The following is a 26,631-nucleotide window of genomic DNA, read 5'->3' as shown; positions in this document are numbered from 1 at the left end:
CAGGGTCCCTGCTCATCTGCGTGAACGTGCCTTAGGCATGCAGCAAGGAGGTGTAAGAAAAACTTTTATGCTCATATATGCTTGAAGCCAAGATAGGCCTTTATATCTATGCATTAGCTTTTAGTAACAAAAGGCAAAGCAAATGAACTTATATTACAAGTGTGTTTGCAGTATGTTGCACAACCTGCTTCTGGCATGCCAGACTAATGTTTCCACTTACAGCCAAGAAAACAGGAACTGGGTCAACCGCAGAGGTCTAAGGGACTTCATCTTGTGATGACATATCTGCTGATGCCTGGAAGACACACAGACACACACACCCCACCCACGCACATTCACACTCAAACACAGAGAACCACACACACTGCATTAATACCTAATAGAGCTTCTAGGGATCCTAAGCTTATCAACATTGTGCACACACGGCAGTTGGGAAATTCAAAACAGACATTAAGCAAGGGACATTCTTCAACAACAATGGTGGACCAATAAGCATGGACTACGCCCGGACCAGAGCCAACCAGAGGACCAGGACTTCAAAGAATCAACCTACTTTCTGTACTGTATATAATCTGTAATCAACCTGTTTTAGGGGCTCTCCTCTTTTAGCTCACTCGGAGTTCTTAGACGGAGCCCCGCATGCGCAGTACCAAATATATTTACTCTGAATAAACTGCTGATTGTTAAACTTTAACTCCTCGTCTGAGTCGATCCTTGACCGACTCGCTCACCTGTGCACCTCACCTTTTATCAACAGAGGCATGAGGAGTGCAGATGTGGCCAGGGCAATAAATTGCAATGTCTGTACTGTGAGACGCATAAGACAGCGCTACAGGAAGACAGGACGGACAGCTGATCATCCTCGCAGTGGCAGACCACGTGTAAAAACACCTGCACAGGATTGGTACATCCGAACATCACACCTGCGGGACAGGTACAGGATGGCAACAACAACTGCCCGAGTTACACCAGGAACGCACAATCCCTCCATTAGTGCTCAGACTGTCCGCAATAGGCTGAGAGAGGCTGGACTGAGGGCTTGTAGGCCTGTTGTAAGACAGATCCTCACCAGACATCACCGGCAACATCGTCGCCTATGGGCACAAACCCACCGTCGCTGGACCAGACAGGACTGGCAAAAAGTGCTCTTCACTGACGAGTTGCGGTGTTGTCTCACCAGGGGTGATGGTCGGATTTGCAATTATCGTCGAAGGAATGAGCGTTACACCGAGGCCTGTACTCTGGAGCGGTATCGATCTGGAGGTGGACGGTCCGTCATGGTCTGGGGCGGTGTGTCACAGCATCATCGGACTGAGCTTGTTGTCATTGCAGGCAATCTCAACGCTGTGCGTTACAGGGAAGACATCCTCCTCCCTCATGTTGTACCCTTCCTGCAGGCTCATCCTGACATGACCCTCCAGCATGACAGTGCCACCAGCCATACTGCTCGTTCTGTGCGTGATTTCCTGCAAGACAGGAATGTCAGTGTTCTGTCATGGCCAGCGAAGAGCCCGGATCTCAATCCCATTGAGCACATCTGGGACCTGTTAGATCGGAGGGTGAGGGCTAAGGCCATTCCCCCAGAAATGTCCGGGAACTTGCAGGTGCTTTGGTGGAAGAGTGGGGTAACATCTCACAGCAAGAACTGGCAAATCTGGTGCAGTCCCTGAGGAGATGCACTGCAGTACTTAATGCAGCTGGTGGCCACACCAGATACTGACTGTTACTTTTGATTTTGACCCCTCCTCCCCCTTTGTTCAGGGACACATTATTCCATTTATGTTAGTCACATGTCTGTGGAACTTGTTCAGTTTATGTCTGTTGATGAATCTTGTTGAATCTTGTTATGTTCATACAAATATTTACACCTGTTAATTAAGTTTGCTGAAAATAAACACAGTTGACAGTGAGAGGACATTTCTTTTTTTGCTGAGTTTACATAAACACACACACACTGATTATACCAAACGTTAGGAACACCTTCCTAATATTGAGTTGCACACCCCCTTTTGCCCTCATAACAGCCTCAATTCATCGGGGCATGGACTCTACAAGGTGTCAAAAGCGTTCCACAGGGCTGCTGGCCCATGTTGACTCCAATGCTTCCCACAGTTAAGTTGGCTGGATGTTCTTTGGGTGGTTGACCATTCTTGATACACACGGGAAACTTTTGAGCATGAAAAGCCCAGCAGTGTTGTAGTTCTTGACACAAACCGGTGCACCTGGCACCTACTACCATACCCTGTTCAAAGACACCTGAATATTTAGTTTTACCCATTCACCTTCTGAATGGCACATACACAATCTATGTCTCAAGGCTTAAAAATCCTTCTTTAAACTGCCTCCTCCCCTTCATCTACTACACTGAGTTGAAGGGGGTTGAACACGTGCCATCAATAAGAGACTATAGCATTCACCTGGTCAGTCTGTCATGGACAGAGCAGTTGTTCTTTAATGTTTTGTATACTCAGTGTAAAGTTTCAGCTACAAAAAACAACTATTTTCTTTGATATTCAAATACTGGTCTCATAATGAAAAACAAATATTTGGAAGTATTTTAATACCTTTCAGAAAACCAAATAGTATTTGAATATAAGGACGTTATTTGAAAACAAAAAATATTTATTTGATGGCTGCCAAATATTTGATGAAGAAACCAAAAACTACAACAGTCGAATTGTTCATGGTACATGGTTTGGGGGGCTCTTAGATATGAATCTTAATATAGCATGTAGCCTATATTTAAATACATGGGAGGGAAGCCTGGTCTCTGTCTCTGTTTGGGAGAGTTGGAAGGGAAGTCTAGTTCGAATTCAGGCTGCATCACATCTGGCTGTGATTAGGAGTGCCATAGGGTGGCGCACAATTGGACTAGCGTCATCCGGGTTTGGCCAGGGTAGGCCGTCATTTTAAATAAGAATTTGTTCTTAACTGACTTGCCTAGTTTAAATAAAGGTTTGATTTTTAAATATATTTTGTTTTAGGCTGTCCCTGACAACAACAAAAAAGTAATCTGTTCTTTCGACCAATCGACCAGAAATTTTTTAACGTATTTTTCCGTATATAGACACACCCTATGTGTTTTAATAAAATCAACTATATGTAGGCTACTGAGCTTGTCTGATGCTTTAAGCACACTGTGATTTAAATCATTTAAGACACACAAATTATTCAAGAGAGCCAGAGATCAAGATAGCTTTATCAGAAGACAAAAATCATTTTCCCGAACCACCTTCTAGCACCGCTGCTGGCCTTTGCAGATTCTGCCATTACGCTCCCGAAGTTACCGGTAATAGGCTACACCAGGGGTGTTCCATTTGGAGTGCCAATTTATCTTGCCATTTCTTGCCGATCTGCGTGCCAGTTATGTTCATATGTACATTTTCGTGGAACAGTTAAATTCATTTTATAATAAAATAATATCTCAAAATCATTGTCATGTGATTAATACAAGTGTATATCTCAATGGAAATTATACAAATCTAATATGAACCTCTATTTCCATTGCCAACTAGGTAAAAATAGCCTACTTAAAGCCAACAAATAAAAACATAGCAGCCTGCAGGTAGAAAATATCCTATTAAAAAGAAATCACATTGGCTACACATGACCTGTCTGCAACTTGAAACATTGTATCAACCAACAACTTGGTCCAGCCTGAAGCAGGTGCTAACAAACTTGCAAAGTTTAATCAAATATTCTGCACCCTCCTGAGTTTCCTGAGCCAGTGAGCTCCGGACAGCTGCAGGGTATTTGCGCAAGGGATATGAAGTTATCAGGTAGGCCTTTATGACGTTTTCACAGCATCAGAGCATGACCATTTTTTTCCCCCTTTCACTCACTGGTTATGGAAAGGGAGAGAGCTGGAAATATTTTTTTAAATAGGCTACATTGAGGAACTATTGTCATTATCAATGGATATTAAAAAAAATACTTTGTTTACTTGCTGTTTGAGGTAAAGAGAAAATTACTTTGAGAAGCTCCACAGCTCATTTAGTTACGACAATCAGAAATACTATGAGATCCCCAAATGGGCACATTTTATAAGCCTACATTTGCGCGCAGGCCATGTAGCCTAGGACTACTTCTATACTTCTAATCAGGTGTGCATCGTTACTCAACATTGACAGGAGCGCTACAAACAAAACACAATGAATAAATTGACAACTCCTAAATGGAATGAAATAAACCGACACTTGTTTCTCAGAAGTGTAGCCTTGGTTGTGCACTCTGCAAACAACGTGTCCACTCCTACAATGACAACAGTAAAAGACTAATAATATACTGAATGCAGAGACTGCTTTCTAAGACAACTGAAAAAGTACAGGGTTAAACAGCTGCTGGTTCAGTTTTGAATGTTTGTGAGGCTGGGGTATATGTGTATATTAGTCGTGTAGGAGCTACCCCAAGCTGTACCGTATACACATACCACGACCTTGGTTGCGTGGCAATAAAGTATCTTGTATTTCACTTTTATTTTTAAAGTCATATTTTCTTTTAGCAGTTAAATGTTAACTAAATTATAAATGGTTATAGCTATTCTTTTTGGATTTATAAATGTTTATAGGTATCAAATGTTATTTGTCACATGCACCGAATACAACAGGTGTAGTAGACCTTACAGTGAAATGCTTACTTTCAAGCCCTTAACTTCTTTGGGGTAGGGGCCAGTATTTTCACGTCCGGATGAAAAGCGTGCCCAGAGTAAACTGCCTGCTACTCAGGCCCAGATCCTAGGATATGCATATTATTAGTAGATTTGGATAGAAAACACTCTGAAGTTTCTAAAACTGTTTGAATGATGTCTGTGAGTATAACAGAACTCATGGCAGGCAAAAACCTGAGAAAAAATCCAACCAGGAAGTGGGAAATCTGAGGTTTGTAGCTTTTCTACTCTTTGCTTATCCAAGATAAAGTGGAAATGGGGTCATGTTGCACTTCCTAAGGCTTCCACTAGATGTCAACAGTCTTTAAAACCTTGTTTGATTCTGCTACTGTGAAGTGGGGGCGAATGAGAGGATTGAGTAAGGTCTCTCCCAGAGTGCCACGATCTGACCATGCGCGTTCATGTGAGAGTCAGCTGCGTTCCATTGCATTTCTGAAGACAAAGGAATTCTCCGGTTGGAACATTATTGAAGATTTATGTTAAAAACATCCTAAAGATTGATTCTATACATCGTTTGACATGTTTCTACGGACTGTAACGGAACTTTTTGGACTTTTCGTCCGTACTTTCCGCTGGACTTGCACGCGCGTCATGAGTTTAGATTGTGTACTGAACACACGAACAACAAGGAGGAATTTGGACATAAATGATGGACATTATCGAACAAAACAAACATTTATTGTGGAACTGGGATTACTGGGAGTGCATTCTGATGAAGATCATCAAAAGTAAGTGAATATTTATAATGCTATTTCTGACTTATGTTGACTCCAACATGGCGGATATCTCTTTGGGTTGATTTGTCGTCTGAGCGCCGTACTCAGATTATTGCATGGTTTGCTTTTTCCGTAATTTGTTTTGATATCTGACACAGCGGTTGCGTTAAGGAGAAGTGGATCTAAAATTCAATGTGTAACACTTGTATTTTCATCAACATTTATGATGACTATTTCTGTAAATTGATGTGGCTCTCTGCAAAATCACCGGATGTTTTGGAACTACTGAACATAACGCGCCAATGTAAACTGAGATTTTTGGATATAAATATGAAGTTTACCGAACAAAACATACATGTATTGTGTAACATGAAGTCCTATGAGTGTCATCTGATGAAGATCATAAAAGGTTAGTGATTAATTTTATCTATATTTCTGCTTTTTGTGACTCCTCTCTTTGGCTGGAAAAATGGCTGTGTTTTTCTGTGACTTGGCTCTGACCTAACATAATCGTTAGGCTTTATGACGAAAGCAAACCAATTTGAAATCAGACGCTGTGGCTGGATTTGCAACAAGTGTATCTTTTAAAATGGTGTAAAATACATGTATGTTTGAGGAATTTTAATTATGGGATTTCTGTTGTTTTGAATTTGGCGCCCTGCAGTTTCACTGGCTGTTGACGAGGTGACGAGGTCCCACATACCCTAGAGAGGTTTTAACCAACAATGCAGTTTTAAGAAAATACCTAATACATTTTTTTTTTAAAGAGATAAGAATAACTATAGAGCAGCAGTAAATAACAATAGCGGGGCTATATACAGGGGGTACCGGTACAGAGTCAATGTGGAGGCTATATACAGGGGGTACCGGTACAGAGTCAATGTGGAGGCTATATACAGGGGGTACCGGTACAGAGTCAATGTGGAGGCTATATACAGGGGGTACCGGTACAGAGTCAATGTGGAGGCTATATACAGGGGGTACCGGTACAGAGACAATGTGGAGGCTATATACAGGGGGTACCGGTACAGAGACAATGTGGAGGCTATATACAGGGGGTACCGGTACAGAGTCAATGTGGAGGCTATATACAGGGGGTACCGGTACAGAGTCAATGTGGAGGCTATATACAGGGGGTACCGGTACAGAGTCAATGTGGAGGCTATATACAGGGGGTACCGGTACAGAGTCAATGTGGAGGCTATATACAGGGGGTACCGGTACAGAGACAATGTGGAGGCTATATACAGGGGGTACCGGTACAGAGTCAATGTGGAGGCTATATACAGGGGGTACCGGTACAGAGTCAATGTGGAGGCTATATACAGGGGGTACCGGTACAGAGTCAATGTGGAGGCTATATACAGGGGGTACCGGTACAGAGTCAATGTGGAGGCTATATACAGGGGGTACCGGTACAGAGACAATGTGCAGGGGCACCGGTGTCGAGGTAATATGTACATGTAGGTCTGTCACTAAAATCGGATATACTTTTACCATTTATACATATGGGTAAATCATTTATAGATGATTTGAGAGTTCATTCAGAGCGTAGACACACTTATAGGCAGTATTGGGTACTCGTCAATACATGAGAGAAGATTCAACACTTTGTTAAACATATTTAGTCAATTAATATGGGGTATGAAGTCCAAAACATTTAACATTGTGAAAGGATACCTCCTCCACTGGTATTACTGTTACCATACTTGTGGACTATCACAGAGAAGTGATACGTGCGTGTTGATATCATCTGGTAAGGCGTAATGATGATTAATTAATGACCTGGATGTAAATTTGGCCAGGGCATCCGGGTTTCGAAGGTGTCAAGACACGAAAACCCAACGGTCTTGTGTTCCTGGGACAGAGCAATGATGCATCACACACAAAAATGAGAAGATAACTATTTGTTCAACAGTGCAACTATTGAACATATGGATGCATGATGATACATAAGGGTTCATCTTATAAGCATTTGTAAGTGCATTTATGCATTTTTAATAACTGGAGGTACATTTTGGCTCACTGTTTTGACAAACACTGACCAGTTATTGCACTATGTAGACCAATGGGATATAACTTTATTATTGCTTTAAAAGGCATTTACAAATGATTAAATAACGTTAATGTAATTATAGCCTCTTTATAAACCTTTTACAAATGTAACCTCAATGTGTAGTGTTACCCTTTGTTACATAGAACTTTGCAAATTGCTTTATAATTGCATAATAATAGAGCTATTACATAAGTGGAATAAGGAACAGTCACTATTCCTCTTGTGTAGAGTAGTTAAACTCAGCTTATTGCTATGCAATTCAAATACAATTAACAAAGTATTATGTGACAACATGCTAATAAAATGTTGATCCAAAAGTAACTACAGTTTTATTACACTACACCATTTATAGATGTGTGTGTGTTTTGAATTAAGAGCAGTTACCCTCAGATGGACAAAGGGGATCAAAGTTGTTTTTGCTAAGCATCCAACTTGTGGTTTGCAAATAGCTTTGAATGACTCTGCAGTATTTTCAGGTGTTCTAAAAAATTAATTGCAGCTTTCAACTTTTTCAGTGGAAATGTTGAAAGAGTCATACAGTAGTTGATCATCACAACTTATACTTATCTGTACAACATAAAATGGGTACATTTTGATTATGTATACCTGGGCCAATAAGCATTCAGGAGAATGGACATTTACATGTTCAGATAGAAATGTATTGTGTAGATCAAATGTGACCGTCAGATTGGAATGCTATAGGAGATTGTGTGTTCTATTCATTATATTTCTGTCTTCAACATGCCGTTCCAGACACAGCCCGCCATTAGGCCTAGTTGAAGGCAGCTAATCTAATAGTTTCAGAAAAGTAGTCACTTCCTGAGATCTGTATTCAAATATTTTTTTTAAGTTGTCATTTTTTGGGGGATCTATATTCAAATAGTTGTAGTCCCCTCCAAAGTAACTATTCCCCCGGAAATAGTTACTTTCCACAAAGCGTAGTTAAAACGATAGTTATCCCAGATCTGCACTGAATGTAAAGTTTCTTTCCCTGTTTTATGTTAATCTATCCACCATGAAACACACACGATTCATAGAACTTAAGAAGTATCCAGTTCCAGCCAATGTTCTGTTTGGAACAAACCTGTTTGAGTCGTTGCCATTTGTGGATCTCTGTGTAGGCTACGTGTGATCAGTTGGCTGTTTTCCTCAGACTTGATATCATTGGCTCATTCATCAGTCTCTGGTGCCGTCTTATTTCCCCAGCTCTGTTCCATTGTCCTTCCATCTGGCCCTCTGTCACTGAGCACTTGACACTTGACCTCCTAAGGATCTGACCACCTGTCTGTGGTGATGCCCAGGCTAAACCCAGCAGCCATCTGTGAACTAATCAGACCAGTGGTCACACAGGGTCACCTCCACTACTCCAGACTATCTCTGTCCTGTTTTATTACATTTGTTAGGATCCTTTAGATCTGGTACACTGCATTCTAGCTTAAAACGAACTACTCCAGCCGTTAGGCTACGGTGTGCAAACAAATATATGCAAATAGACTGAGTGTGAATAGGTTCAATAGGGGGGGGAATTGTACATTTGTGTGTTCGATATCCTGGATAGGCCAATATTAGGGTCAGGAATTCAGTCAATCTCCCTCCCTCTTGTTAGCGCTCTAGAGCCATAGAATTGGATCATATGTTTTTGTCATCAACATGTGGAAGAAATTGGCAGCGGAGTGAAAGTGAACTAATCTGATACATTATAGACTTAAGTAGTAGAAGGAGCTGCATTTCCTTCCCAGTGAGAACAGGTGTTCAAGCTTTCAGACCTGACCACCTTTTTCTGTTCCTCTCACACTTAACGCTACATCATCCGTGGCCCGCTGTGGTAATGGCTTCCAGAGCTGCCTGCCTGGCTCTCCTGTCAACCTGCTCCCTCCCTGTGCGGGTTGGTCTGTGGGATTTAGTGAGAGTGGAGGAAGTGTCTGAGTTTTCTGTCAAAATGACATTAGGGATGATTAGTAAAAGTGCTGGCAGCTGTAGGGGAAGGGATAGTCTCTAGAGCAGGGGTAGGCAACTAGATTCAGCCTCGGGTCGATTTTTGTTGGGGGGTCGGATGGGGGGGGGGGGGGGGGGAAGTAGTGGAACGTAATTATGATTTGTACACTGCAAATTGACCACAAAAAGAGATGTTATTTTCAAATACAATAATTTCATAACTTGATTATATTGACACGGTCATGTCTTTTTGTAATAATTCAAAATAAATAAATACATACAAGTATTCAGACCCCTTCCCCTTCCCCTTTTCCACATTTTGTTATGTTACAGCCTTATTCTAAACTGTATTAAATAAAAACATTTCCTCATCAATCTACATACATAATGACAAAGCGAAAACAGGTTTTTAGAACATTTATTTGCACATTTATTACAAATAAACAGAAATAACTTATTTATGTAAGTATTCAGACCCTTTGCTATGACACTTGAAATTGAGCACACACCTGTCTATATAAGGTCCCACAGTTGACAGTGCATGTCAGAGCAATAGACAGGTGTGTGTGTGTCTTTCCAAATCATGTCCAATCAATTGAGTTTACCACAGGTGGACTCCAATCAAGTTGTAGAAACATCTCAAGGATGATCATTGGAAACAGGATGCACCTGAGCGCAATTTCGAGTCTCATAGCAAAGGGTCTGAATACTTTTGTTAAATTAAGTTATTTCTGTTTTATATTTGTAATACATTTGCTAACTTTTCTAAAAACCTGTTTTTTCACTTTGGTGTTATGGGGTATTGTGTGTAGATTGACGAATTAAAAAATACATACATTTTAGGATAAACTGTAACGTAACAGAAGGTGTCTGAATACTTTCCAAATGCCCTGGATATATCTTGATTAGATACAGAGCCTTCAGAAAGTTTTCACACCCCTTGACTTTTTCAAAATGTTGTGTTACAGCCTGAAATTTAAAACTGATTAAATTTATATTTTTTGGTCACTGCACAAAGCACATTTTTACTCCTGAATTTATTTATGCTTGCCATAACAAAGGGGTTGAATACTTATTGGCTCAAGATATTTCAGCTTTTCATTTGTAATACATTTCTAAAAACATAATTCCAGTTGGAGTTTAATAGCTGTGAAAGGAGATCTGAGGATGGATCAACAACATTGTAGTTTCTCCACAATACTAACCTAATTGACAGAGTGAAAAGGAAGCCTGTACAGAATAAAAATATTCCAAAACATGCATCCTGTTTGCAACAAGACACTAAAGTAGTACTGCAAAATATGTAGCAAAGCGATTCACTTCTTGTCTTGAATACAAAGTGTTATGTTTGGGACAAATCCAATACAACACATTACTGAGTACCACTCTCCATATTTTCTAGCATAGTGGTGGCTGCATCATGTTATGGGTATGCTTGTAATCGTTAAGAGACCCGGCGCCAGAACGAATCAGTTGGAGGCCTTTGATTTCCATAGCGGGGCATGTTTTTTTCACGGGACCCCCTTTTGTGCAAGTGCTAGCACATTCACCATTTTTTTTTTATTGCTGTAATAGTAGACTATAGGAATTCTTGTGAGTTTCAAGTTTGGTGAAGCTTACAATTTATCCTACCATTTCTACCTATCTACATGCCAGTTCTGATTTATTTTTATATGCGCATTTTCGTCTAACAGTTTAATTTCAATAATATGGTTTTTGTTCCTCGAAATCATTGTCACATGGTTAATCATGATATGAAGTAAAATGATCATCTAAATGTTAACATTGAATTTTGAATGGACACATTGATACGCTGTGATCCATTGGCAGCTAAAGACATTTGAGCACAGAACTCAGATGCAGCAGTGGGCCTAACTTCCTTTGTCAACTAAGTAAAATACATAGGCCTAAAGCCGACAAATAAAAACAGTTGAAAATATCTTGATGACAATTTACAGTTCTTTCATTCACATTAATTTCTCTACTCCGCCTGCCTCCCTTTCTATCTGTCTTGACATGAGCTATTGAAGTGCAACATTGTATCAAATCATCACTTGGTCTGGCCTGAAGCTGTTGCTAGCGAACTTGTAACATTGTATCAACTAGCCTATTCCTGGTTCCTGCGCCAGTGTGTTTGGGACATAAATGTTTTTTATGACGTTTCCACTGTATATACAGTGGGGAGAACAAGTATTTGATACACTGCCGATTTTGCAGGTTTTCCTACTTACAAAGCATGTAGAGGTCTGTAATTTTTATCATAGGTACACTTCAACTGTGAGAGATGGAATCTAAAACAAAAATCCAGAAACTCACATTGTATGATTTTTAAATAATTAATTTGCATTTTATTGCATGACATAAGTATTTGATCACCTACCAACCAGTAAGAATTCCGGCTCTCACAGACCTGTTAGTTTTTCTTTAAGAAGCCCTCCTGTTCTCCACTCATTACCTGTATTAACTGCACCTGTTTGAACTCGTTACCTGTATAAAAGACACCTGTCCACACACTCAATCAAACAGATTCCAACCTCTCCACAATGGCCAAGACCAGAGAGCTGTGTAAGGACATCAGGGATAAAATTGTAGACCTGCACAAGGCTGGGATGGGCTACAGGACAATAGGCAAGCAGCTTGGTGAGAAGGAAACAACTGTTGGCGCAATTATTAGAAAATGGAAGAAGTTCAAGATGACGGTCAATCACCCTCGGTCTGGGGCTCCATGCAAGATTTCACCTCGTGGGGCATCAATGATCATGAGGAAGGTGAGGGATCAGCCCAGAACTACACGGCAGGACCTGGTCAATGACCTGAAGAGAGCTGGGACCACAGTCTCAAAGAAAACCATTAGTAACACACTACGCCGTCATGGATTAAAATCCTGCAGCGCACGCAAGGTCCCCCTGCTTAAGCCAGTGCATGTCCAGGCCTGTCTGAAGTTTGCCAATGACCATCTGGATGATCCAGAGGAGGAATGGGAGAAGGTCATGTGGTCTGATGAGACAAAAATAGAGCTTTTTGGTCTAACTCCACTCGCCGTGTTTGGAGGAAGAAGAAGTATGAGTACAACCCCAAGAACACCATCCCAACCGTGAAGCATGGAGGTGGAAACATCATTCTTTGGGGATGCTTTTCTGCAAAGGGGACAGGACGACTGCACCGTATTGAGGGGAGGATGGATGGGGCCATGTATCGCAAGATCTTGGCCAACAACCTCCTTCCCTCAGTAAGAGCATTGAAGATGGGTCGTGGCTGGGTCTTCCAGCATGACAACGACACGAAGCACACAGCCATGGCAACTAAGGAGTGGCTCCGTAAGAAGCATCTCAAGGTCCTGGAGTGGCCTAGCCAGTCTCCAGACCTGAACCCAATAGAAAATCTTTGGAGGGAGCTGAAAGTCCGTATTGCCCAGCGACAGCCCCGAAACCTGAAGGATCTGGAGAAGATCTGTAGGGAGGAGTGGGCCAAAATCCCTGCTGCAGTGTGTGCAAACCTAGTCAAGAACTACAGGAAACGTATGATCTCTGTAATTGCAAACAAAGGTTTCTGTACCAAATATTAAGTTCTGCTTTTCTGATGTATCAAATACTTATGTCATGCAATAAAATGCAAATTAATTACTTAAAAATCATACAATGTGATTTTCTGGATTTTTGTTTTAGATTCCGTCTCTCATAGTTGAAGTGTACCTATGATAAAAATTACAGACCTCTACATGCTTTGTAAGTAGGAAAACCTGCAAAATCGGCAGTGTATCAAATACTTGTTCTCCCCACTGTATGCAATCATCAGATCATGATATTTTGCTCTTTTACACCGAGGCTTGGTGATTATCTAGGCCGGGAGAGTTGGAACGATTTTTCAAATACTGAGGAACTATCATTCGCAATGGATGTTTAAAAAAAAAAAAAAACGGACTTTGTTAAATGTTTGACATTTTTCGTTGACTTGTGTGAGGCGAGGAATCAGATTGGTGTACATTGTGAGTTAAGACAATCAGACATTGCCAAATGGACGCACCATATCTTCGCCACACTCCCCTTCTTCTTGATGCAAAATTTAAAATTGTACTGTTTTTTAAATGTAACCTTTTATGTAACTAGGCAAGTCAGTTAAGAACAAATTCTTATTTACAATGACGGTATACTCCGGCTAAACCCGGACGACGCTGGGCCAATTGTGCACCGCCCTATGGGACTCCCAATCACGGCTGGATGTGATACAGCCTGGATACGAACCAGGGACTGTAGTGACGCCTCTTGCACTGAGATGCAGTGTCTTAGACCGCTACTACTACAACTACTCGACACATTATCTTCACACATTTTAGATGCTTTTCATTTAACAGTCACAACTCAATCAGCTAGCTCTATTGCCATACGCAATACCCAAATTGGGGCTCCCAATAAATGTTTCGCTGTCCAGACAGCGTCAGATACATGGTCTATACATACTGAGACAGACAGGGGGCCCTATTTCGCTGTCCAGACTGCATCAGATACATGGTCTATACATACTGAGACAGACAGGGGGCCCTATTTCGCTGTCCAGACTGCATCAGATACATGGTCTATACATACTGAGACAGACAGGGGGCCCTGTTTCGCTGTCCAGACTGCATCAGATACATGGTCTATACATACTGAGACAGACAGGGGGCCCTGTTTCGCTCGCTCGGATGATTTAACTGAGATTGATGTTTCTTTCTGTCGCAGCTTGTATCAATATTTCAATATTTTATTTGGACTAGCAAGGAGGTACGGTAGGGCGGGCTGGTTCCTAGGGGAAAACCTGGTTGAGTCTGCTTTCCACCAGACACTGGGAGATGAATTCACATTTCAGCAGGACAATAACCTAAAACACAATGCCAAATCTACACTGGAGTTGCTTTCCAAGAAGACCGTATATGTTCCTGAGTGGCCGAGTTACAGTTTTGGCTTAAATATACTTGAAATCTATGGGAAGACATGAAAATGGTTTTATAGCAATGATCAACAACCAACTTGACAGAGCTTGAAGAATTTTTAAAAGAATAATGGGGCAAAACGCTTGTGCACAAGTGTGGAAAGCTCTTAGAGACTTAGTACAAGTCAGAAGTTTACATACACTTAGGTTGGCGTTAATAAAACTTCTGATTTGACATAATTTGAGTCAATTGGAGGTGGACTTATGGATGTATTTCAAGGCCTACCTTCAAACTCAGTGCCTCTTTGCTTGACATCATGGGGAAATCAAAAGAAATCAGCCAAGACCTCAGAAAAAAAATTGTAGACCTCCACAAGTCTGGTTCATCCTTGGGAGCAATTTCCAAATGCCAGAAGGTACCACGTTCATCTGTACAAACAATAGTACGCAAGTATAAACACCATGGGACCACGCAGCCGTCATACCGCTCAGGAAGGAGACGCGTTCTGTCTCCTAGAGATGAACGTACTTTGGTGCGCAAAGTGCAAATCAATCCCAGAACAACAGCAAAGGACCTTGTCAAGATGCTGGAGGAAACGGGTACAAAAGTATCTATATCCACAGTAAAACGAGTCCTATATCGACATAACCTGAAAGGCAGCTCAGCAAGGAAGAAGCCACTGCTCCAAAACCGCCATAAAAAAGCCAAAGTACGGTTTGCAACTGCACAAGGGTACAAAAGATCGTACTTTTTGGAGAAATGTCCTCTGATCTGATGAAACAAAAATAGAACGGTTTGACCATCATTATGTTTGGAGGAAAAAGGGGGAGGCTTGCAAGCCAAAGAACACCATCCCAACCGTGAAGCACGGGGGTGGCAGCATCATGTTGTTGGGGTGCTTTGCTTCAGGACGGACTGGTGCACTTCACAAAATAGATGGCATCATGAGGTAGGAAAATGATGTGGATATATTGAAGCAGCATCTCAAGACATCGGTCAGGAAGTTAAAGCTTGGTCGCAAATGGACAATGACCCCAAGCATACTTCCAAAGTTGTGGCAAATGGCTTAAGGACAACAAAGTCAAGGTATTGGAGTGCCCATCACAAAGCCCTGACCTCAATCCCATAGAAAATGGCAAGGAGGCCTGCAAACCAGACTCCGTTACACCGGCTCTGTCAGGAGGAATGGGCCAAAATTCACCCAACTTATTGTGGGAAGCTTGTGAAAGGCATCACAAAACATTTGACCCAAGTTAAACAATTTAAAGGCAATGCTACCAAATACTAATTGAGTGTATGTAAACTTCTGACCCACTGGGAATGTGATGAAAGAAATAAAAGCTGAAATGTATCATTCTCTCTCCTATTATTCTGACATGTCACATTCTTAAAATAAAGTGGTGATCCTAACTGACCCAAGACAGATAATTTTTACTAGGATTAAATGTCAGGAATTGTGAAAAACTGAGTTTAAATGTATTTGGCTAAGGTGTATGTAAACTTCCGACTTCAACTGTACCTAGAAAGACTCACAGCTGTAATCGCTGCCAAAGTGGCTTCTACAAAGTAACGACTCAGGGATGTGAATACTTATATAAATGAGATATTTCTATATTTTATTTTCAATAAATTTGCTACAAATTTAAAAAAACATATTTTCACTTTGTCATTATGGGATTTTGTGTGTAGATGGGTTTAATCAATTTTGAATTCAGTCTGTAACACAACAACATTTGGAATAAGTCAAAGGGTATGAATACTTTCTGAAGTCACTGTATGTATTCAACCCTCTGAGTCAATACATGTTAGAATCACCTTTTGGCAGTGATTACAGCTGTAAGTCTTTCTGGGTAAGTCTCTAAGAGCTTTGCACAACTGGATTGTATAATATTTGCATTTTATTATTTTTTAAACTCTTCAAGCTCTGTCAAGTTGGTTGCTTGGTCATTGTTGGACAGCCGTTGACACAGATTTTCAAGATGATTTAAGTCAAAACTCTTAACTAGGCCACTCAGGAACATTCAATGTCATCATGGTAAGCAACTCCAGTGTATATTTGGCCTTGAGTTTTAGGTTATTGTCCTGCTGAAAGGTGAATTTGTCTCCTAGTGTCTGTTGGAAAGTAGACTGAACCAGGTTTTCCTCTAGGATTACTGCTTAGCTCTATTCCATTTATTTTTATCCAGAAAAACTCCATAGTCCTTGCCGATGACAAGCATATCAATAACATGATGCAGCCACCACCATGCTTGAAAATATGAAGAGTGAATATGTGCAGGAAATTCACTATTCGACTGTGGGACCTTACAGATAATTGTATGTGTGGGGTACAGAGATGAGGTAGTCATTTAGAAATCATGTTAACCACTAACTATTATTGCATACAGAGTCCATGCAACTTATTATGTGACTTGTTAATCCTGCTTTTTACATGTGGGGAATCTCAATACATGTGACTGGAACCAGAGCTATTGGCTTATGCATACCATGAGTTTTTTTGTGCCTTTTCATTCCTTTCACTGTTGTGCGGTTGATCAGCCATGTTGTTTCAGCCTACATTTACATTTACATTTACATTTAAGACTTACAAATTGGAAAGTTCATACATATTCATTCTGGTCCCCCAGTGGGGAATGAACCCACAACCCTGGCGTTGCAAGCGCCATGCTCTACCAACTGAGCCACACGGGACCCCCTACATCTGGGCTGACGTTACCATGTTGACCTAATTTATTGCATAGCAGTTCTGTCTCCCATTACTCTAACCTTCCATTAGTTACATCTGTCAGATGCCCCCCCCCCCCCCCCCCCTCCTATCTGGCTCAGCTGAACTGTGACAGTGGAGGTTAGAACTGATGGTCCATAGGTGTGCTCTCTGAGTCCCTGAAAACATTGCCTCACGTTTATCACTGATCAGCTGCATTAGCCCCGGCTCTAATGTTGCTTTGTCTTTCTTTCCCTCTGTTTTCTCAAATGCATTCTTCTCCTTCTTTCGAATTACAGTTATGTTGTCAGCTGGTTAATCTTTTATCCCTGAGTGCTTTTGGGTGTGTCTTTTGTGTTGTCATAATCCGTTCAAGCTGCTTCTCGAATCAGGATAGATCTTGAGAACCCTTTTTACTCATCAGTCAATTTAATGACTGTCTTTATATCCTGTAGTTGCCGCCCGCTCTGCCACTCCTTCTGACAGTTGAGAGGAGAAAGTTGAGAAGAGCCCAGCTGTTTCCTGGCACTCTGCTCTGTTTCCTGGCAGGTCTGCTGATGGTGACGAGTAGAGCCCAGCTGTTTCCTGGCTCTCTGCTCTGTGACTGGCAGGTCTGCTCTGTGACTGGCAGGTCTGCTCTGTTTCCTGGCAGGTCTGCTCTGTGACTGGCAGGTCTGCTCTGTGACTGGCAGGTTTGCTGATGGTGATAGGAGTGAAATGGGGCCTGACAGGAAATGGCTGATTGTTGTGTAGACTCTCGGCTGTAGACTCCACACTGAGCTTTAGGGGCAACAGGAGCCCTCACAACCTGCTCCCAGAACAGGCTCAATCTGATCAGAGGAGTTAGCCTAGGCCCTTGCTGGACATCTAGGCTAAATCAAAGGTCTGTTAAGACCAGCCTTTCCACTACCTATACTAACACCACCACTCTAATACTCAAAACACACTGTATAATACCAGGAAGCCATGCCTCATGCAGAATATCCATCTGTGAGAGAGGTCATAGTTCACATTGGTTACCCAATGTGTCGTTCGGTGTGTTTTTATTAATATAATTATTTATGTCTAAGGTGTCGTGTGTTTCCTGTCTCTTGCAGCACTAACGTGGTGATGAACTACTCTGAGATCGAGTCCAAGGTGCGAGAGGTCACCAACGATGACCCCTGGGGTCCCTCTGGACAGCTCATGGGAGAGATCGCCAAGTAAGGGACAACCACAGCACAACGCTCAGTCCAATCACATTTGCATAACTGGCCTAGCAGTTGTGGCTTTACAGGTACTCCCTAATCCCATCCATATTTCTGATGTTCCTCTCAGATCCACGTTCATGTTCGAGCAGTTCCCTGAGGTCATGAACATGCTGTGGACCAGAATGCTGAAGGACAATAAGAAGAACTGGAGAAGAGTTTACAAGGTGCCGAGTCTCTGTTCCACTGCTTATGTTTCAGTCATATGATCATGTTGCCTGTGGTGAGGAAGCATAGTGTCAGGTTGCCTGTGGTGAGGAAGCCTAGTGTCATGTTGCCTGTGGTGAGGAAGCATAGTGTCAGGTTGCCTGTGGTGAGGAAGCCTAGTGTCATGTTGCCTGTGGAGAGGAAGCCTAGTGTCATGTTGCCTGTGGAGAGGAAGCCTAGTGTCATGTTGCCTGTGGTGAGGAAGCATAGTGTCAGGTTGCCTGTGGTGAGGAAGCATAGTGTCAGGTTGCCTGTGGAGAGGAAGCCTAGTGTCATGTTGCCTGTGGTGAGGAAGCATAGTGTCAGGTTGCCTGTGCTGAGGAAGCCTAGTGTCATGTTGCCTGTGGAGAGGAAGCCTAGTGTCATGTTGCCTGTGGTGAGGAAGCCTAGTGTCATGTTGCCTGTGGTGAGGAAGCCTAGTGTCATGTTGCCTGTGCTGAGGAAGCCTAGTGTCATGTTGCCTGTGGTGAGGAAGCATAGTGTCAGGTTGCCTGTGGAGAGGAAGCCTAGTGTCATGTTGCCTGTGGTGAGGAAGCCTAGTGTCATGTTGCCTGTGGTGAGGAAGCCTAGTGTCATGTTGCCTGTGCTGAGGAAGCCTAGTGTCATGTTGCCTGTTGTGAGGAAGCCTGGTGCCATGTTGCCTGTGGAGAGGAAGCCTAGTGTCATGTTGCCTGTGGTGAGGAAGCCTAGTGTCATGTTGCCTGTGGTGAGGAAGCCTAGTGCCATGTTGCCTGTGGTGAGGAAGCCTAGTGTCATGTTGCCTGTGAGGAGGGAGCCTAGTGTCATGTTGCCTGTGGAGAGGAAGCCTAGTGACATGTTGCCTGTGGAGAGGAAGCCTAGTGTCATGTTGCCTGTGGTGAGGAAGCCTAGTGCCATGTTGCCTGTGGTGAGGAAGCCTAGTGTCATGTTGCCTGTGGTGAGGAAGCCTAGTGTCATGTTGCCTGTGGTGAGGAAGCCTAGTGTCATGTTGCCTGTGAAGAGGAAGCCTAGTGTCATGTTGCCTGTGGTGAGGAAGCCTAGTGTCATGTTGCCTGTGGTGAGGAAGCCTAGTGTCATGTTGCCTGTGGTGAGGAAGCCTAGTGTCATGTTGCCTGTGGTGAGGAAGCCTAGTGTCATGTTGCCTGTGGTGAGGAAGCCTAGTGCCATGTTGTCTCTAACAGATGCTCCTCTCCTCCAGGCCTTACTACTATTGGCATATCTCATCAGGAACGGATCGGAGCGAGTTGTCACCAGCGCGAGGGAACACATCTACGACCTTCGCTCCTTAGAAAACTACCATTTTGTTGGTAAGCAATCATTTGGGGCTGGCGCTACACAGCAGCACTGAAAGACCAAGAGCAGTGTGAACTCTAAGCCTGGGTATTCATTCCATAACCATCCCCACGCCTCTCTTCTACACCAATCAGGATGTCCTCAGTGATGAGGCTCTTGGTTTCAGATGGAACACCCAGGAGTATTCATTAGTGAGGAAGTTTCCATGGCCACAGCTGGAGTACTGAAGAGTCAGTCAGATGCAAGTCATGTTCTGGTTTTCAACCTGGTATATATGTACATATGTAATGTGCACAAGTTAAGAGTATGTAAATGATCAACTTGAGTGGCTCCTTGGATACTAACTGTATGCATTTGTGATTTGCTATGACAGAGGTGAAAACCTTGGATGGTTTTTGTACATGTTTTGTGTGGCCGAGCCTGCATCTGTTTTCAGTGGTACAACAACACATGCTTTGGAGCCTAATGGCATCACAGGAATGTGAGAAACTCTGAAAATGTATGTTCCAAACATGGACGACTTGGTTCCTCTCTTATTTTTGGTAGTTTTTGAAAAAGCTGAGGAATGAGATCGCATCACCATCACTTTTAATATGCTCAGGGAAGGGCTGTTTTGGAGGCGCATGTTGCTTCAACCGTTTTGGTTCCGCTTAGTGTTGCAGTGGAACGTTCTACGTGTTGTGAATGTCAGAGCGTACCACAGTTTGTTTTACAACGCCAAGTCACTGACCATCAGAGAATCCTCTTGTTATGTACAGAGTTCCAGTGAGTGACTGAATGACTGAAAGTGCATTGTTTGGTCAGACCAGTCACCTAGTAATGTCAGTTAAGTGTCTAGGCTGATCTACAGGCCAGACAAGTCTGTCTAGAGAGACACACTAAGGTCAGATAAAGTTTAGGTACATTAAAGGGACAGGTAACCGTGCTATAAATTCTCAGACAACCCAAAGGTTACTAGGTGCCCTTCCAAACTCCCTCCACCTACCCAAGGATGTCAGAGTACAAAAATCAGTTAACCACCTAACTGGGTAACTAAATTTAACCTTGCGTAATACCCTAGATGCAGTCGCACCCCTAAAAACAAAAAACATTTGTAATAAGAAACTAGCTCCCTGGTATACAGAAAATACCAGAGCCCTGAAGCAAGCTTCCAGAAAATTGGGACGGAAATGGCGCTACACCAAACAAAGTCTTCCGACTAGCTTGGATAGATAGTACCGTACAGTATCAAAGAGCCCTCACTGCTGCTCGATCATCCTATTTTTTCAACTTAATTGAGGATAATAAGAACAATCCAAAAAAAGCTAACTAAAAAACAGCATTCCCCAAGAGAGGATGGCTTTCACTTCAGCAGTGATAAATTCATGAACTTCTTTGACGAAAAGATCATGATCATTAGAAAGCAAATGAAGGACTCCTTTTTAAATCTGCGTATTTCTCCAAAGCTCCGTTGTCCTGAGTCTGCACAACACTGCAAACCTAGGATCAAGGGAGACACTCAAGTTTTCTTAATACTATATCTCTTGACACATTGATGAACATAGTCTTGGCCTCTAAACCTTCAAGCTGTATACTGGACCCTATTCCAACTAAACTACTGAAAGAGCTGCTTCCTGTGCTTGGCCCTCCTATGTTGAACATAATAAATGGTTCTCTATCCACCGGATGTGTACCAAACTCACTAAGTGGCAGTAATAAAGCATCTCTTGAAAAAGCCTAACCTTGACCCAGAAAATATTTTAAAAACTATTGGCCTATATCGAATCACCCATTCCTCTCCTCAATTTTTTTTGAAAAAGCTGTTGCTCAGCAACTCACTGCCTTCCTGAAGACAATGTATATGAAACGCTTCAGTCTGGTTTTAGACCCCATCATAGCACTGAGACTGCACTCGTAAAGGTGGTAAATTACATTTTAATGGCATCAGACCAAGGCTCTGCATTTGTCCTCGTGCTCCTAGACCTTAGTCAGTCCCTCCAGGCAGTACAATGAACATAAATCAATCTCAATTGCCGACAAAAATAACAAAACAATTTCCAAGTGTTTTTGGAAACTAGAGAGGGTCGACAATCAACAGTCACTTCGAATCAACAAAGCATATGAGAATGTCAGAACAGTTCCCATAGCAGCGGCAGATCACCATGACTGAAGTGGTAGCAGGGAAGACTGTGGCAAGCGCTGAAAGAATCAAGGTGAGTGGCGTTTTACTCAAACTTTTACTCCGCTAACCTTGGCTTTAGTAGGGTGGTCGACACACTGCTCTCCCCAGTCTGTCTATGGAGAGCGCTGCTCAAAGCGTGCAATTTGCCAGTTTTGCCGTTTATAAACTCTCTTTAAAACTTAATACGGATCACGAAAGCACAATTTTTCTGGATAAAAAAAAAATGGAATAATCAACCACAACTATTTTTACGTGTTCTGTTCTTTATCTTACGACCCTTTCAGAAAAAAAATCACAATCTCAAGAATTTTGAAGACAACTTATTAGAAAGAAATATCGATCCTCAAACTGAAAGTGATTGATCAGCTCTGAATCTATTGGTTTTTTGAGAGCATTTTTGGCCGCAGAAATCACACAAAAAAAAAGTGAAATCCCGGAGGGGCTGCTTTTGATACCATCGATTACCACATTCTTTTGGAGAGATTGGAAACCCAAATTGGACTACACGGAGAAGTTCTGGCCTGATTTTGATCTGATCTGTCTTATCAGTTTGTCTCTGTGGATGGTTTGTCTTCTGACAAATCAACTGTAAATGTCGGGTGTTCCTCAAGGTTCCGTTTTAGGACCACTATTGTTTTCACTATATATTTTACCTCTTGGGGATGTCATTCAGAAAAATAATGTTAACTTTCACTGCTATGCAGACGATACACAGCTGTACCTTTCGATGAGACATGGTGAAGCCCCAAAATTGCCCTCCCTGGAAGCCTGTGTTTCAGACATAAGGAAGTGGATGGCGGCAAGTTTTTTACTTTTAAACAAAGAGATCTTCTGTTGGATCTGACAATCTTGATGGTTGTACAGTCATCTCAAATAAAACTGAAGGACCTCGGCGTTACTTTGGACCCTGATCTCTCTTTTGACGAACATATCAAGAATATTTCAAGGACAGCTTTTTTCATCCATGCTTTTGTCACTTCTAGATTAGACTACTGCAATGCTCTACTTTTCAGCTACCCGGATAAAGCACTAAATAAACTTCAGTTAGTGCTAAACACGGCTGCTAAAATCTTTACTAGATCCAAAAAATGTGATCATATTACTCCAATGCTAGCCTCTCCACTGGCTTCCTGTTAAGGCTAGGGCTGATTTCAAGGTTTTACTGCTAACCTACAAATCATTACATTGGCTTGCTCCTACCTATCTGTCCGATTTGGTCCTGCCGTACATACCTACGCATACGCTACGGTCACAAGATGCAGGCCTCCTTACTGTCCCTAGAATTTTTAAGCAAACAGATGGAGGCAGGGCTTTCTCCTATAGAGCTCCATGGTCTGCCTATCCATGTGAGAGACGCAGACTCGGTCTCGACCATTAAGTCTTTATAGAAGACTCATCTCTTCAGTAGGTCCTATGATTGAGTGTAGTCTGGCCCAGGGATGTGAAGGTGAGCGGAAAGGCACTGGAGCGACGAACCGCCCTTGCTGTCTCTGCCTGGCCGGTTCCACTCTCTCCACTGGGATTCTCTGCCTCTAACCCTATTACGGGGGCTGAGTCACTGGCTTACTGGTGCTCTTCCATGCCATCCCTAGGAGGGGTGCGTCACTTGAGTGGGTTGAGTCACTGACGTGATCTTCCTGTCCGGGTTGGCGCCTCCCTCAGGTTCGTGCCACTGCGGACAAGTTAAAGAAAAAAAATGTATCCACTCACTACTGTAAGTCACTCTGGATTCGAGAAATTCACAACTCTGTTTCAAGCATTGTGTTTTATATTATTTTATTCGTAATCCAATACCATTTCAAATGTTACATGGAAATTAATTTAGGATAATGGCATTTAACTTCGGGGTTGGTGTCCCTTCCACAGGACGGTTGAGCTAACGTAGGCTAATGCGATTAGCATGAGGTTGTAAGTAACAAGAACAATTTCCAGGACATAGACATATCTGATATTGGCAGAAAGCTTACATTCTTGTTAATCTAACTGCACTGTCCAATGTACAGTAGCTATTACAGTGAAAGAATACCATGCTATTGTTTGAGGAGAGTGCACAATTTTGAACATAAAGTTATTAATAAACAAATTAGGCACATTTGGGCAGTCTTGATACAACATTTTGAACAAAAATACAATGGTTCATTGGATCAGTCTAAAACCTTGCACATACACTGATGCCATCTAGTGGCCAAACTCAGAATTGTACCTGGGCTGGAATAATACATTATGGACCTTCTCTTGCATTTCAAAGATGATGGTACAAAAAAACCCCACAAAAGAACAGTTGTTTTTTTCTTTGTATTAACTTTTACCAGATCTATTGTGTTATATTTTACTACATTCCTTTCACATTTCCACGAACTTCAAAGTGTTTCCTTTCAAATGGTACCAAGAATATGCATATCCTTGCTTCAGGGCCTGAGCTACAGGCAGTTAGATTTGGGAATGTCATTTTAGGCGAAAATTGAGAGAAAAAAAGGGGTAATCCTTAAATATTTGAGTAAGGGGCTAACAGATTTACTGTAGGTCTATGTTAATCTTTTTTCATGCTTCGCTCTCAAGAATTAGCATTTGGTGCATGGCATGAGCACTCACTAGGCTCTGTTACATAAAGTCCCCACTGAGACAAATACTGTCTCCAGGACAGGCCTGTTGTGGCATTAAAACAATGGTGCCTTTGTTCCTCCTCCTGAAGAAGCTTCATAAAGGCCTGGTCCCAAGCTCTACCAGACCCTCATCCAAAGCTGCTTTGGCCTGGAGCTGCACTGCACTGTTCTGTTCTTTTTCTCGCTCTCTCATTCTCTCTCGCTCTCTCATTCTCTCTTGCTCGCTCTCACTCGCTCTCTTGCTCTCATTCTCTCACTCTCTCGCTCTCTCATTCTCTCTTGCTCGCTCTCACTCGCTCTCTTGCTCTCATTCTCTCTCGCTCTTTCTCGTTCTCATTCTCTCTCTCTCTCTCAGCCAAAACAAACATCACTTTATTTTCTTCAGTGTTGACTTCCCCTTTAACTGCCTAACCCTGTCACTATGGCGAACGAGAGGTCAGGTTTATGGATGGTGTTGATTCTATTGTCAGTTTTCAATTCAAATGACCCCCACCATGGTATAATGTGGGAAGCCAAAAGTGAAATGATTTCCACACTTTTTTAATTTGGTGAATGCCAGTGTATTAAAGTGTCCGATCGTGTTGTGTTCCCCCTCCCATCGCCAGATGAGAATGGGAAGGACCAGGGCGTCAACGTGCGTCAGAAGGTGAAGGAGATGGTGGAGTTTGTTCAGGATGACGACCGGCTCCGGGAGGAGAGGAAGAAGGCCAAGAAAAACAAGGACAAGTATATCGGCGTGTCCTCAGACAGCACTGGAGGAGGAGGATTCAACAAGACCAGCTGTAAGTGTCACCACACGGGAGCAGATTATCTGTGATGCTCTGTTGAGAATGTGGTATGGTCTCTCATTTCCATGCACTCACAAATCTGTAATTTACCTCTAGTCCCTGTCACTGTCACTGTCATTTACCTCTAGTCACTGTCACTGTAATGTACCTCTAGTCCTTGTCACTATAATGTACCTCTAGTCCCTGTCACTGTCATTTACCTCTAGTCACTGTCACTGTAATGTACCTCTAGTCACTGTCACTGTAATGTACCTCTAGTCACTGTCACTGTAATGCACCTCTAGTCCCTGTAATGTACCTCTAGTCCCTGTGATGTACCTCTAGTCCCTGTAATGTACCTCTAGTACCTGTAATTTACCTCTAGTCCCTGTTACTGTAATTTACCTCTAGTCCATGTTACTGTAATTTACCTCTAGTCCCTGTTACTGAAATTACAGGGAATATAGGTAAATTACAGTAACACGGACTAGAGGTAAATGACAGGGACTAGAGGTTCATTGAAACATGATTTGCCCCGGATTAACAATCGCTCGAATCAAAAGATCAGTGATGAGGAGGAGGAGGCAGCGTGAGAGGAGGGAGGAAGAGGTCTGTGGGGAATAGAGGAAGGCATAGAGGAGCGATATTCTGGAAGCATTCTGAGACTGCAGACAGAGACCTGCAACAAGACTCACAGTAACAGGGACTAGAGGTAAATTACAGGGACTAGAGGTAAATGACAGGGATTAGAGGTAAATTAATCTCTAGTCCCTGTCATTTACCTCTAGTCCTTGTTACAGTAATTTACCTCTAGTCACTGTACCTCTAGTCACTGTAATTTACCTCTTGTCACTGTAATTTACCTCTAGTCCCTGTTACTGTGAGTCTTGTTGCAGGTCTCTGTCTGCAGTCTCAGAATGCTTCCAGAATATCTCTCCTCTTTGCCTTCCTCTATTCCCCACAGACCTCTTCCTCCCTCCTCTCACGCTGCCTCCTCCTCCTCATCACTGATCTTTTGATTCGAGCGATTTTCAATCCGGGGCAAATAATGTCTTCTCACATCTTCATCAGTGAGATTTCTGATCATGTTTGTACGAGAGAAACCTCAACACCCTCACGATGTAACAGAATATATCTTCCCCATATCTGTTTTTGATTCGCTGCTTTCTGATCTGCTATTCCGATATCTAATCAAGGGCGAGTCCCTTGCCATTTCATTAGGATTCGGTTGGAGACAACTGACTGACAGGCTTTATTTTCATGCGCCATTGATTCCACCCTTTGATTTGCTGCTGTGATTTCCCACTTCATTAGTTAAACCAGAGTTCCCATTTGTCAATTAATGATGTGGCAGGGGGGGAATTATTTTTGTCGCACAGGATCAAAAA

The 26,631-nt window shown here is 42.4% G+C and overlaps 1 protein-coding gene across 3 annotated transcripts in view; it reads left to right on the top strand.

The window, feature by feature from the left end:
• The window catches only part of LOC139537809 (clathrin interactor 1-like), a 50,301-nt gene that overhangs the window by 8,842 nt on the left and 14,828 nt on the right, over window positions 1–26,631 (top strand). For all 3 annotated transcript variants that reach the window (XM_071339608.1, XM_071339607.1, XM_071339610.1), the window contains exons 2-5: window positions 18,084–18,188; window positions 18,304–18,400; window positions 19,618–19,726; window positions 25,082–25,258. In XM_071339608.1, coding sequence (XP_071195709.1) covers window positions 18,097–18,188; window positions 18,304–18,400; window positions 19,618–19,726; window positions 25,082–25,258 — 475 coding nt within the window. In that variant the 5' untranslated portion in view covers window positions 18,084–18,096. The remainder of the gene's footprint in view (window positions 1–18,083; window positions 18,189–18,303; window positions 18,401–19,617; window positions 19,727–25,081; window positions 25,259–26,631) is intronic.

This window comes from Salvelinus alpinus, chromosome 13 (genome assembly GCF_045679555.1).
Source record: "Salvelinus alpinus chromosome 13, SLU_Salpinus.1, whole genome shotgun sequence".
Classification (NCBI taxonomy): Eukaryota; Metazoa; Chordata; class Actinopteri; order Salmoniformes; family Salmonidae; genus Salvelinus; species Salvelinus alpinus.
This window is presented reverse-complemented; position numbering and strand designations above follow the sequence as displayed.